Source organism: Panthera onca, chromosome B3, assembly GCF_046562875.1.
Source record: "Panthera onca isolate mPanOnc1 chromosome B3, mPanOnc1 haplotype 2, whole genome shotgun sequence".
Lineage (NCBI taxonomy): Eukaryota > Metazoa > Chordata > Mammalia > Carnivora > Felidae > Panthera > Panthera onca.
Window position 1 is genome coordinate 4610092 of NC_138344.1, and position 14114 is coordinate 4624205.

At 54.1% G+C, this 14114-nt stretch overlaps 1 protein-coding gene across 2 annotated transcripts in view; it reads right to left on the reverse strand.

The window, feature by feature from the left end:
• Nucleotides 1–672: 672 nt before the first annotated feature.
• Nucleotides 673–14114, reverse strand: part of ALPK3 (alpha kinase 3) — a 55819-nt gene continuing 42377 nt past the window's right edge. For both annotated transcript variants that reach the window (XM_060617573.3, XM_060617572.3), the window contains 5 exons: nt 12036–12316; nt 11361–11449; nt 10335–10570; nt 7413–7461; nt 673–6574 (listed from right to left, as the gene is read on the reverse strand). In XM_060617573.3, the coding sequence (XP_060473556.3) occupies nt 6229–6574; nt 7413–7461; nt 10335–10570; nt 11361–11449; nt 12036–12316 (1001 nt within the window). In that variant the 3' untranslated portion in view covers nt 673–6228. The remainder of the gene's footprint in view (nt 6575–7412; nt 7462–10334; nt 10571–11360; nt 11450–12035; nt 12317–14114) is intronic.

The window sequence follows — 14114 nt, forward strand, 5'->3', positions numbered from 1 at the left end:
GTTTCAGCTCAGGGCATGATCTCATAGTTCATGCATTTGAGCCCCGCGGGGGACTTTGTGCTGACAGCGGGAGCCTGCTTGGGATTCTCTCTCTCTCTCTCCCTCTGTCTGCCCCTCTCCCTGCTCGTGCACGCTCTCTCTCAAAAATTAATAAACTTTAAAAAAGTTAGTGAGATGGGTTTTCAGTGTGCAAATCTCCTTTTTCCATAAATGAGACAGCCTCCCTGAGTTTTATCTCAAGTCACTGAGACCCAAACCCTGCCTCACATTACACTGTCGATCTGCCAATAACCAGAATGCACGCTCAACATAGCTCCGGGGACGCGCAGCAGAGTCTGGTCGGGAAAAAGAAGAGATACCCCCAGAAGAAACTGTATGAACTGGCTAATACGCCTTGTCAAAAACGATAGGGAAAATCTATGGGGACTTTTAAAAGGCTTTTGGACCAAGAGAGGTGGAATATAATTGTGGTTCAGGTGACATTTATTGATATGTTTGCTCACCGGAGATTCTACATTGCATGTAGGAGCCCACACAGCTTGATACGGTTTTTATCCTTGGGGGGTGGTGGAGGTGGGGGGTGAATAATCCAAGTCTGGACCAAATGTTGAGCCATGCTGAATTATATTTTTTAAAAGACCAAATATCCGAGAAAGCAGGAAATCACAGATGTCAGGAAACAAGAATGCTTTATTGGGTCCCTTGCATGCGTCCAGCCCATCCACCCTCTCGCTGTCCCCTGACAGGCCCCAGAAGATGGTCTCGCTCCTTGCCATGAGAAATACATGTGCGGGGCGCTCCTGGCTTTCCTCTCTAGTCTGGAAGGCTGGTTGGAAGAGATGCTGTGAAAACGAGCTTCCTGATCTCAGCAGCAGAGATAGATACAAGGAACAAAGTAGATGAGTCATCAAAATGGTCATGGGCATGGAAGCCAGACCCCTGGCTGTGGCTAATCGATCACCGGGTCCCAGGAATGAAAAAGACCAGACAGTCCCTAAGATATCACCTAGTTGTTACCGTCACCAAAGACTTCTGGTTGGGCAGACAGGTCTGTCTCAAGCTGCCAAGGTCACATCAAAACCTCCTACTAATTTCCAGACCTTCAATGGAGAGCAAGTCAAACATCTTGGAAGGGAAACCTTACTTTGACACTTAGATATATATTGCGAGCCTTCCTTGGCCTTCCCCAAAGGGATCTGTGTCCATTTATCTGGGAACTAGACAAGGAAAGGGAAAATATCCAAACGTGGGGAGAGGGGTTCTGTAAGACACTGGCTCCCAGCCATGGCCATTTTCTGGGGACAACAGAAAAGTATGCGACCTGTCAACCAATGGGGATGATTACTAAACCAAATTTGCACCAGAGTAAACACACTGGAACCTCAAAGGCAACCAAGGATTATTTTGAGTGAAGAGCTGAAATGGATATGTTTTTGAAATAGGCATCGCTCCCACACTGGCGCTCTGATGTGTGGGGTGAGAGCAACAGAATAGGACAGGACAAGCACAAGCCATTGGAATCCCCCTCTCTACCAAAACGGTAAATCGAAAGCAGGACCGCATTCCTAGGGGCAATGTAGAAATTAGTGTAGCTATCAAGACCTTGAGGGGGAAGTCATAGCAATGCCTACCACAGGTCAGCTGGGCCAGTGCAAAACACCGGGAGGTCTCCGGATTGCCTCAAGTTTTAAAAAGTGATGTCTCCAATGGCAGGTGCTGTTCCAGAGACGGTCTTCCTGCTAAAGCAAGTTCATCCAGCACTTGGTATGAATCCTTTGATCTAGTGAATTCATGGTTTTCTTCTACTTTGATGAACAAAGAACGTCAGAAACGATTCATCTTCACTTGGCCTGGGGTATATTGCTCTGCTGTCCTGGCTTAAAGGTACAGAACATCTCAGCCGTCCAGCTCTGTGGCTCAGCCGGCTCACAGGGACGCTGCCCTCACCGCCACCACATTCCCTCACACTGATGGCATCACGCTGATAGAGCCTGGAGGTCAGCAGTGTCCCTACGTGCCTTGAGAAGACATATGTGAGTCAGAGGTGGGAGACAAATCACGTGAAAAAAAAAAAAAAAGGTCTTGATAAAGTTCCTGGGGGTGAAGGGGTCTGATTAGGTCAGAATATTTTCCCCCATAGTGTAGAACGAGTGCATTTTGAATCCCTTACCACGAAGACCCAATTCCAGGCAAAAATGCCATGTTAGGGCATCTTGTTCCAACCCACGTGCTCACTGACCCAGAAGGCCACCGGCTTTGGGGTGGGCCCCAAGCAGGTTCTCCGGCGGGGAGAGCCTTTAGTACAAATGGTTCTCCTACCAGGCCAGGTGATGGGACAAATGTCGTGCCTGAGGTATCTGCCCGTCTGTGGTGTATTGGGGAACCACGTGGGGCCTGTGGCCCAGCACAGCATAATGATGCTTCTGGCAAGTCCTAACAAGCATGGCAGGGGAACCCAGGGTTCAGAACCAAGCGTTGCTCTGGCCAATAAGTAACTCTTATCCTTTTGAGACAGGGTCCTCCGGCTTGCCACCGGGCTCTGGGGCAGCCTAAATGCTCAGCTACAACATAGCAAGTGGCCTCACGAACCGGGTTATCCGAAGCACCCAGCCATAGTGAGCCATGTCCAGAAGCACTCCATCATTAAGGGGATGCTCTGAAGGCACAAGTGTGGCCGCGTGTGTGAGTGCCTCACTCATCCTCCCACGATGCCCCCTCCTGCCCTGCTCCTCAGGTCCCCCCTCCCCCCCGGTCTATACCTATCACCTCAAGGGGGCAGGGTTTGTCTTGACCGCTATGGGTCCTTCATATCCGGCTTTGCATTGACTTTCCTTCTCCAACATGCCTCTCCTACCGTCATCACCCATGGAATTCTCGAATGTTGTAAACGTCACTGTGGTATCCCCACACAGTGCCTTCAACCCAAGGATGCACTTTACAGCAAAAGTAAAGTAACGGGTTGATGCCTGTGGCATTCCCTCATCTTGTCGGGGTACCCACAGTCCAGAAGCAGTCAGCTTCATGATATGGTGAGATAGTTTGCCGAAAACTCAGTGATGGCCCGGGTTGAGAAACGATACCTTGAAAGGTTGGGCCAGACCCGCAGGATGTCGCATAGGCTCTGAACTGGCAACCGAGTCATGGTATTAGGTCGCTCTCACAGGCTGGGAAGCAGGGTGGAGATGTGCTGTCACCACATCTCATTACTCTTCACATACCTGAGCTTTGGGATGAGGCTTTAGTCTCCAAGGAGACACATCCTCAAAATGTCATAATAAGCTGAATGAGAAGCTAAGGCACCTGATCATTTCAGGCTCCTTAAACCTCTGAGAACACATAACAAGAGGTTGTGGGAGTCATAAGATGGTTAACGTTATCGAGGGAAAATATTGTCGCTACATAAAAGGAGGCGGGGGCACAGGTGGATGTGGGGTGAGTCCTAGGGTGCCCCCCCTACTGCCAGGCCCTATGGTAAATAAACGCCCACCACGCAGGCAGGACCACCGAGGAGCTGGACTTCTGAAGTTTTGGGTCACGCCGACGGACAAAGCATCCCTCGTCATGAACACTAGTTCTCATGACCTATTCTGGAAATGGACTGCAGCCTTTGCCCATGCTTCCTTTCTTGCTGGGTCCAAGGACTTGGGTTGAATACAGTTACTTTCACCACTTAATCCACAGGTCGCAGAATTTCAAAATGGAATTATATAAAAGAGAGAAGAGTGTCACTAGTGACGCTGGACTTGGGACAATGGTAGCCCTGGTCACTACCCCTTGGACTTAGTCATTGGATGTGACCTTGAATGGTCTCCCCAAGTAGAGAGGAAGTTGTTCTTGGTTGTATGTGAGAGAGTCGTGATACATCGGGTGGGGAAGAACAGTCTGTGTGTGTGTGTGTGTGTGTGTGTGTGTGTGTGTGTGTGTCTTTGTTGCTGCCACCAAGCCCTTCCTACTGTTCCATTCTCCACCATCCTTTTGGTAAGTATCTCTATGCCTTGGGAAACTGCCGCTGCCCTGCTCCATGATGCCCTGAGCTCTAGGACAGGAATCTGAATCTTGCGTGAAGGGAATCCCATTGGAACCAATGGGTGGTTGGTGAGTAGAGTAGCTCTGAAGCTACTCCTCAAAGCCAATCATCAGCTATTCCTTTGGTTCTTGGAGCTGCCCCAACACCTTTCCCACAAACCCCTTCTCCTTGCTTAAGTTGGTCAGAGTCCATTTCTGTGGTGCAAAATCCAAGAAACCTAACGCAAAGAGGCTCCTTTGATACTCCCTCATGTATCTTTGCCTCCAACAGCGGTCAACTCAGGGTCTGGCACAAAGCAGGTGCTCAGTGTATGTCTGTTGAATGAATGGATGAATGAATAATATTCCAACTCTCAGTTCACCAAGGCGGTCTGGATATACAGACTGGGAGGGTTGGGGGCACACTGGGACAAGAGGAAAAGGTGGGGAGAGTCACCTGAGCACAAGATGAGGTAGAGAGGTCAGAAATGTCAAAACGGAGGGGCACAAATGACAGGCAAGAAAAGGCCTGGGTGGTGGCATGGGGTTGTTTGAGAACAAGAAGTCTCTGCACCTGGGGAAGCAGGAAACGGTCAGGGGGGCCGAGAGGCGGATGCTGGTTGTGTCCTGAGCTGGCCTCGTTGCCGTGGAGAGAGCCAGACACACTGGGCATCTCCCCAAGGCCTCCAGCTCTGTTCTTCCTTCCTGGGTTCCTTCCTTTGTGTTCCTCTTCCAAAGGAAGGAACAATTCCAAAGGCCTCAGTCCCCAGGACCCTGTTCAGGGACACAGCCATCAGCCTCGTCGTGCAAGAAGCACAGACTGTCTAGCCGTGGCCACGAAAGGCTGAGACTGAACGTCAATCCAGGAGCCAAACCCTGGGTTCATCATTCCAGAGGGCCCAGGGGCTGCAGGATCCCCTCAGAGCACCTGCCTGGGGAGAGGGGACCCTGACTCCGTATACCCACAACCACACCAGATAAGGGCAAGTGGGGTACACAGTTGCTGCCTTTATTGCATTCCAAGGGGAGCAGACTAGCACCAGACCCATCCCGCCCCAGGCCTCAAGGAGGGGCCCTCGGGAAGGACCCAGGGTGCTGGGCCGAGCACAGCAGTTCCTCGGGGGCCCCTATGTGAAGCCCAGAGCTGGAGCCCCAGGATCGAGAGCTAATGGCTGGGGGCACACGTCCTGGTCCCCAGGCACAGAGACTCCCCTCCACCCCAGCACGCGGGTGGGCTTCGCCCTTCCTACAACTCCCAAGGGCGTTCCCCCCACCCCACCCCCCGGAGAAGAGCCTAGCCCTCCGGCCCCGGTCTAGAGGGGATGTGAAATTCACTGTGACTGCGTCTCCTTTCCGTATGGAGCACAAGGTCCCTCCAAGTCAACACCTTCCCTCTGGCCACAGCCGATGACGCAACCCTCATGCCACTTCTCGCCTCACAGGCAAGGGGTCTGGGAGAGGCTGGGGAGGAATCTGGCTGGTGGAGCCCCTGGGCATGGGGACGCGCAGGGAGGCAGCGGAGGCAGGACGGCGGGCTGTGACAGGGCTCAAAGCTGGGGATGGAGATCGGGGTGCGGGAGCAGAGGACTCAGGGGAGTGAGTGTCTGCGTGCTGGGAGAAGGAAGGGCATGAACACACGTCACCAAAGACCACGGCACAGGAACACGACAGGCTCTGGAAGGGCACTGAGCCCCACGTGGGCTCAGTGACCGGTTAGTTGTAGGACAAGCTGGGGAAGAATAAAGCCACGTAGCTGGAAAGAGAGTCACCAGGCCAGACACGGCTGGGGCAGTCTGGAGCCCCGAGGACAGATCGGGGCCAAGCAAAGGAGAAGGGTAAAGGCTGGCCCGCGTGCCCCCAGGGTACAACATTCACCGCAGGGTCCGGCAGGGCGGGGGGCTGGGTGCGGAGCTCATGCAGAGGACTCGGGAGCCTCCGGCAGTGGCCAGTGTAAACTTCAAGAAGGGCCTGGCCGCCAGACACTTGGGGCTGCCGTCTGGGAGCCCCGGGTGACGCTGGCGCCAGGAGAGGCCACTGGGTGCCACGCACAAAAGCCGTCTGCTGAGGAGCGGATCGAGGAGAGGCTGCCCAGAGAGGCCCCCGAGTGGTGCCTCCCCGGTGCACCTTCCCTGGTTAGTTCCGTATCGGGCAAGTCTCCATCAGTTCGAGCTGCTTCCTTGTTGGTCTGCTGCTGGGCGGAGGCCCCGAGCCTCCCGTGGGGGGCTACCGCATGCCCTGGGCCTTGAGGCCGCCCTCTTGGATGGGAGGCTGTCCTAGTAACTGGGCGGTGAGTGCCTCTGAGGCCTGAGGGGCGGCCTTGGAGCTTGGAGCATTCTTCCGGGTGCCCTGGGGACTGGGGGGGCCTTTCCTCTGGGGCTGAGGACTCAGCTGGGCGCCCTTCCTGCCAGTAGATGGACTCTTGGAGCCTTTGGCCTTGGCTTGAGGGTGGGCGGCCTCGGGGCCCTTGAGGGGTTTTAGCCCCAGCATCTCACAGAAGGTGTTGCACTGGTGGGAAGAGGCAAACTGGTCCAGCAGGGCCGGGAAGCAGCTCTCCTTGAGGCCTTGGTATCTGCAGCCAAACAGGAAGAGCTGAGCGGGAGCTCCCCCCAGAGTGAGAGCCCTCGGGGGGCCTACTCTGGGGTGGCCAGGGCCAGCGTGTCACGCCCTACCCTTTCAGGGGGGCTGGGAGTCCAGCTGGGCACTACCTCACGGGGCAGCATCCCAAACCTCAATTTTAAACTGAGGCCTCCTTACGCCGCGGCCCAGGAACTCATCACGTCCACGCTAATCGGTGTGCGGATGACCTACCTTTTCAGTATTAAGTAGAGCAGACTCCACATCACCACTTTCCTCCCAGGGCCCTGCTCATCTGCGCCCCGATGAGCTTTCTCAAGCGAGAAGAAAGAGGAGCCGGGGGCTGCAGGTGAGCAGGTGAGCCTGTGTGCGGGCATCAGTACTGCTGGTCCAGGGGCGCCTGGGGGGCTCGGTCGGTTAAAGCGTCCGACTTCAGCTCAGGTCATGAGCTCATGGTTCATGGGTCCGAGCCCCATATCGGGCTCTGTGCTGACCGCTCAGAGCCTGGAGCCTGCTTCCGATTCTGTCTCCCTTCTCTCTGCCCCTCCCCCACTCATGCTCGCTCTCTCTCTCTCTCTCTCTCTCTCTCTCAAAAATAAAATAAATGTTAAAAAAATAAATTTAAAAAATGCTTCTGGTCCAGACCTGGGGTCAGGGGCACGGGGGTGGGGGACGGTCAGCAGTCCCTGGGACACTACTATACGGCCGCCAGGGCAGCTAGGACCATTCGGCCACAGGCCCAGTACCTCAGGGATGGAGAACCAGAAGACCTTTGACAATTTCACACCCCGAGAAGATTCTCAGAGGGCCTCCTGTCCCCGAGAACCACTCACCCTCGTAGTTTGGTAGCAATCTGCACATCAGTCATCTTCCAATCAACCCCTGGAAAGAGAGAGAGCTGGGAGTTGAGCAGCCCGGGCCGGTTCCAGGGCCCCCACCTCTCCAAGATGGGTATCATTGGGCAGGAACTTGCCAGGGTTCGGGGCACACCATCACCTCTGACCTGTATCACAGGTGGTGTGGGCAACTCTATGTTGTTAGTGGCAATAATATCCCATTCTCACGGGTGAGGAGATAGACTCAGAGGTAAGGGACCGAAGCAAGGTCACATTCATTCATTCATTTGATAACTGAGCACTGACCCTGGGCCGTGGCCACTGAGTCAAAGTAAAAGTTCAGTTTTTCTTACTCCTAGATCCCAAACTCTTCCAGCTGTTCAATCCTGCCTCTGTTGGATCACACTAGGCCACAAACTGGGCTGGCCTCTGGCTTCGAGCTAACCTTTGCTCCTTCCTCTTACCAGATTGGCCTATCTGGGCAAGAGCGAGGAGGCGGAACATGAAAGTCAGTCAGGCTGGACCAGCAGAAAAGTAACACTGGATGAGACTGGCTTCCACGTACTCACACAGAGAGCAGGCAAGCATCCACGCAGGACTAGAGGAAGGCAGTGTTGGGAGAACAGACACGGAGGAACGGTCCCCACCCTGGCCGGTCCACCCAGCATCCCAGCATCCAACGTTAGAGTAGGAACCTCTCCCCACTTTCCAACTGTCCGGTCACACCCTTGCAGGAACCCGCCTGTCACTAGCAGGGCTCAGTGCCGCATGTGACGGAGGGACACATGCGTGGGCCTGAGAGGCGGGCACACCCAGACTGATTTCAGCCCCATCCCTTCCAAGCTGCGAGAACTACCTCCAACCCTCAGCTCTAAGAGTGGGGCAACGCTGCCCACCTCGCCGGGGTATTGAGAGCATCATGGGGTGTGCAGGGCTCTGATTTAGTGTCTGAAACACAGAGGTCATACAGGAGGCGTTAATCTGTCTGTCATTTCTCTCTCAGGGCCATCACCTTGCACTCTGCCCCACACTAGCCATGATCCCTTACGTTGGCACAGAATTTCAGTTTGCAGAAGGTGCCCGTGGACACCGCCTCACTCAGGCCTCGCAGCCAGTCTGGGAGGCAAGGAGGATACTGTCACCCCTTGGGGCAGAAAGGGTGGTGAAACTCAGGGAGATTAAGGGGCCCACTCTGTCTGTGCTTTGGCTTTCCCTTGGGTTTACAGAGACCAGCAGAAAAGCCATGAGGTGTAGACTAAAGCCTAATTTCTCCGACCCCCAGCTCTTCCTACTACATTGCATGATCATCTCGTACTAGAAACTGGTATACTTATATCACAGCTTCCTGAGGACAGTAACGATTCCCCATTCGCCTTTTTAGCTTCCCGATGTTGGGTAGATGTTGGATGGATGGAAGGAAGGATGGATGGAGTCAACAAACAGAATGAATGACAATAGCTTAATGTGCTACCAGTCCCCCCCCCCCCAATATACAGAATTATATATACAATATTTGCAGTGCAGTTCAATCCCAACGAAAAGCACACTTGAGCCGGTTTTCTGTCTCCGGCCCTTGGTTTTCTCACTAATGCACACTGGGGACTAGATGAGGTCATGTGTGATATTCCCAGCATCCCTCTCCTCCCACTGTAGAGAAAATCTCTTTTCCTCCCCCCTGCCTCGTTCTGGTTAGCGAGTAAGTAGGCCTGGGAAGGACTGATCAGGAAAAGGAGGAGGATTTGTGCTTTGCTGGCCTTTGTTGGAGGGGGAAGTCTGAGTAATGGGAGAGATAGAAATAAAAGGAAGCCAGAGAGACTAAGTTGGTTCACATAATAAAGAGCTAACAAAGTAGAGGAGGAAGAGGAGGAAGAGGAGGAGGAGGAAAGGAAGAGAGAAAGGAGTAGGATAGGAGGGGGGAGGAGGGAGAGGGAAAGGAAAAGGAAGAGAGGAAAGGAAAGAGGAGGGGGAGGAGGATGGGAAGAGGAGGAGGGGAAGGAGGAGGAAGAGAGAAGAGGAAGAAAGGAGAGGAAGGAGGAGTAGGGGGAGGAGGAGGAGGAGGGGAGGAAGAGGAAGAGGAAGAGAGGAGAGGAAGGAAGAGGGGAGGAGGAAGGGAGTGGGGTAGGAGGATAAGGGAGAGGAAGAGAGGAGAGGAAGAGGAGGGGAGGGAAGGGGGAGGGGGAGGAAGAGGAAAAGAGAAGGAGGAGGAGAGGAGGTGAGGGGGAGAGGGGGAAGGGTAAGAGGAAGGGAGGAAAGGATGGAGGAGGGGGAAGAAAAGGAAGAGGAAGGAAGGAGAGGAAGGAGAAGTAGTGAGAAGAGGAGGGGGAAGAGGAAGGGAGAGGAAGGAGGGCAGGGAGGAGGAGGAGGAGGAGGAGGAGGAGGAGGAGGAGGAGGAGGAGGAAGGACGGGAAGAAAGAGGAAGGGAGGAGAGGAAGGAGGAGGGGAAGGAAGAGGAAGAGGTGAGAGGGAGGAGGCGGGGGAGGAGGGGCAAGGGGAGGAGGGGAAGGAAGGAGAGGAGGGAGAAGGGGCAGTAAGCTAGTGAGCGAGGATGGAGGGGAGAGTTTGGGAAGTAGGAAGAGGGGGAAAGTCCAGAGCAAAGCTGGAGGGAAAGGAGGACGGGAGATTCTGAAAAGGTGGTCGCGGCGTTTTAATTAGCCCCCACATAACGTTCTTTGAAATCCATTCCTTTTTCATTTTAACGGGAGCCTGGAGCCTGCTCCTTTATGCCCCTGCCCTTACAGAGCAGGCTGCGCGAGGCCCGGCGGGTGTCAAGGCCGCCCACAACACGCCGCCTGCCGCGTCTACTCCACGAGGTCGCGGTGAAAAGCCAAGGCGAAGAAATAGGAGAGCGCATGCGCCGGCCCCGCCCCCCCGCCCGCCCTCTTGCACCCGCGCAGGCGCACCCCCCACGCGCTCTCGTACCTGCCAGATCCGTGACGAGGAAGCTGCCGTTCGTCCACAGGTAGAGCCAGTGCTGGAAGGTCTGGCATTTCTGCCTGACCTCAGAGCTGCTAGGTGCCTCCGGAGCCGCGGCCGGAGCCGCGGCGCAGCCCCATTCCCGCGAGCAGTAGGGCTGCAGGGGCTTGCCCAGATCCTCCTCCAGGGTGGCATACGGGATATTGTTTGCGGGCCGGTAGATGAGATACAGTGGGAGGATCCTAAACATAGTTCCACTGTGCTGTGAGCAGGAAGTATGGCCCGAGAGACGCCTCCCTCCATCTCAGCTATCTTTACCCTTGGATCGCAAAGGAGGGCCCTTCCGAGAAGGGAATCGTCAGCCCTGACGCCAAAGGACCGAAAGAGAGCGGAGCTCCGCCCTGAGTTCAGGAAAGGAAATGGAGGCCGTTGGCTTCAGAGTCCTTGTCCGTTCTCCGAGGTCAGCGGGGTTAGAACCCAACGGTGCCATGGCCCCAGGAGGACGGGCTTGGGTGAGGGACCAAGACCAGTATGTGTCAAACGGAAAGGATCACCTCCAGAGAGGATTCGGCCAGACTGCTCAGCGCCAACCAGACCCCGGTATTCGAGTCAAGAGTTCAGGCCTCAACATGGAAACGATGACCATTTCTCGCTGACTCCTACGAGGCCCTGCACTGACGCTGTCTGCCCACCCAACAGTCCTGGCCAGGGTGCCTGGAAGTCTGGCCTACCCTCTCCCCTTCCGGGAGTCCCAGAATCTGCTGTGTGGAATTCTGCAACCCAGCCAACACTGAGCTAAGGGGTGGGGAGTTCCGCAGAAGAGCAAGCAGAGGCTTTTCTAAAGTGGGCAGTTAATCTGGAGGTGTTTATTTCTAGATTTCGTGGGACCATTGAGCAGAGCGTGGGGTTAGATGAGGGCCCATTTGCACAAGCCCCCCACCCCCACCCCCCAGGGGCTGTGAAGTCACTGTTCTGGGCCGAAGCTCCAGTCAACGGGTCTGAGACTGCATGACCCCCTCTCTGTGCACTTACTCGGGCACCTCCCCAAAGCCGGGTGCCGCCTGGGCTTCGGCCGCAAAGATCTTGCAGTACTCCCGACTCATGTTCTGGATCTTGCATCCCTGTGGATTGAGGAGAACCAAATCCGGTCAGCAAGGAAGCTCTCCTGTTCTCCATCATGTCCGGCTCTAAGCGGGAGGGCCGCCCACCAGAGGACTGCAGGGAGGATTCCAGGCCTGGGGAGGGGGGTGGTTCATGCCTCCCCTGCTCCCTACTCTGCAGCTCATTGTTCTCATTTGCAAAACAAGAGGCCTCAGGCCTGTTTTCAAAGTGGTTTCCAAACTGCGTTTCCTGGAGCCCCAGCCAAAGGTGGCAGGGCCCCGTAGGCCACGCTTTGGGGAGTGAGGGAGACCTAGACTGTCCACCCCACCCAGTCACTCTCCTTTCACCTCACACACAGGCTCCCACACAAGATATGTGTGAGGGCAACAGGAAAGGTTCCTGCTCCAAAAATATGGTTTGAAAACAATGGCCCCAAAGACAGAGCCTGGGCTAAGTCTCAGGCTCTCCTCAAGACCCATCCCAGGAGCCTCGTGAGGTTGACGCTGAGATGGTCTGTGCCCCACACTGGGCCTCCCAACAGGACCTGAGCCGGGAGGGGGAGGAGGGTAAAGAGCGGAAGGAGGGAAGGGGGATGGGGCGCAGTACCTGGATGGTGACGTCGTAGTTTCTGCCCAGGAGAGAAGTCTCGCTGCTGGGCCCAAACACAAGCAGGCTGGACACCTTGATGATGCACGTGCGGCCTGACTCGAAGATGGGCTCCAGCCCATAGATGACCTTGGCCTGGGAGGCCTTCCGAAGGCCATACCCGTGTCCACCCCCTCGTAGCTCCTCGCTCACCAGGCGCCCAAAGAGTTTGTCCCCCCAGCAGCCCGAGTCGGCCAGACCCTTCGCAAACACCATGGGGGTCATCTCAATCTCCTCTCCAACTGAAGGGGAACAGGAAACGTGGAAAACTGGAAGTTCCTGCCCAACTGAGGTCGCCCTCTTCTGCAGGGCAGGAAGAGGCCAGAACCATCTCCTGCCCACCACGCTGGCGCGCCCACTCTCCGTGCATTCCTGCTCTTGGGGTGTATGCACACCACGGGTCCCAAACCGGACCGTGAACCCCCAAGGGCAGGACTGTGTCTGACACAGCCCCCATTGTGTAACAGTGCGTGAGTGTACCCACACATCACAAGGACTCTGTCAGTGTCTGGAGGGGAGGGGGGTTCCGTGGACATCACAATTGGTACACGATACCAGAATTCCTTTATTTTGGAATTAGGTGTTTTGCTCAAATGAAGAAATGTCTCCATCTCAAGCAACATGTTTGACTGGAACAGAAAGTCTGCAGGACCAATCCAGCCCTGGCGCTCAAACTGTGATCCCTAAAAACCATTTCCCTCTAAAAGGAACCAGAGCTCCCTAAAGAAACAGTCGATTCCAGGTCTGTGGCAGGAAGTATACTCGACGGACCTGACCTACCTTGTCCGACCAGAGAGCAAAGAAGCTACAAAAATGACCGGAGGCCAACCTCCAAGAAGGACACAGGAGCCAACCTCCCAAAGGGGCTTCCATTGGACCAAATCAGACAATCTTACCAACTAAACACAATGGTTTATACAATGTGGTGAACGTACCAAATATGTTTTAAAAATACTCATAATTGTAGTTTAAAAAATACTCATTCCTCCCTCAAAAAACCCCTCGATCTCACTGGTGACCTTTGGGGGATGCTAGGACACCATCTCAGGGCAACCAAATAACAGAAGAAATCAACTGATGAATGAAGAAGTGACAGAATTAAGATACTCTAGCTGTAAATCCTAATGAAATAATGGATTTAGGTAATAATTGGTAATTGCAAAAACCCCTAGGTAACAAGTATCGGGTACAGTTTTTCAACTTTTCCAAGGGACAGATCAGGCAGAAACAACTGAATGAAGGCAGGAATCAATGTTACTAAAGTATGACAAGCTTTCTGTGCCTCCAGATAGGATGCGAAAGGAAAGACACGGCACGTCTGTGAAGTGTTCTTACCCCCTCCCCCCAAAAGTGCACCTGAATCTGACCAAGCTCTTGCTCTAATTACAAGTTTTTGTGTTTTTTTTTAATGTTTATTTTTGAGAGAGAGAGAGAGACAGAGTATGAGTGGGGGAGGGGCAAAGGGAGGAAGACACAGAATCTGAAGCAGGCTCTGGGCTCTGAGCTGTTAGCACAGAGCCCGATGCGGGGCTCGAACCCACGGACCAAGAGATCATGACCTGAGCCAAAGTCGGGACGCTTAACCGACTGAGCCATCCAGGCGTCCTGATCTAATTATAAGTTTAAGGGAAGCACATGAGTAGAAGAATGTGTGAAATGGTGTTAAATCAACAAAATCTAGAGCGTAAGCAACTCTACACATCAAGCAACTTCAACAAATAAATGGCAAAAAAAGGGGAACGATGAAGAACAGTCATATATTAAGAGACTTAACATAGATCAGCCCACAGTGGTGAGTGGTTCCTAATCCAAGTAAACCAACACCTGGGAGACAACTGGGGAAACGCAATCGGATGTTTGAGGACATTCAAGAACTACTACGAAGCTTTTAGGTGTGGGGTTATATTTGGTACCGAATAAACTTGACAACGAACAGAGGCACTAGTTCAGTGACTGGCTGATCAAATGAGTGAATGAATGAATGAATGAATGAATGAGTGCACTCGTTGGCAGTGAAGCTCTAAACATCTACCATCAGCT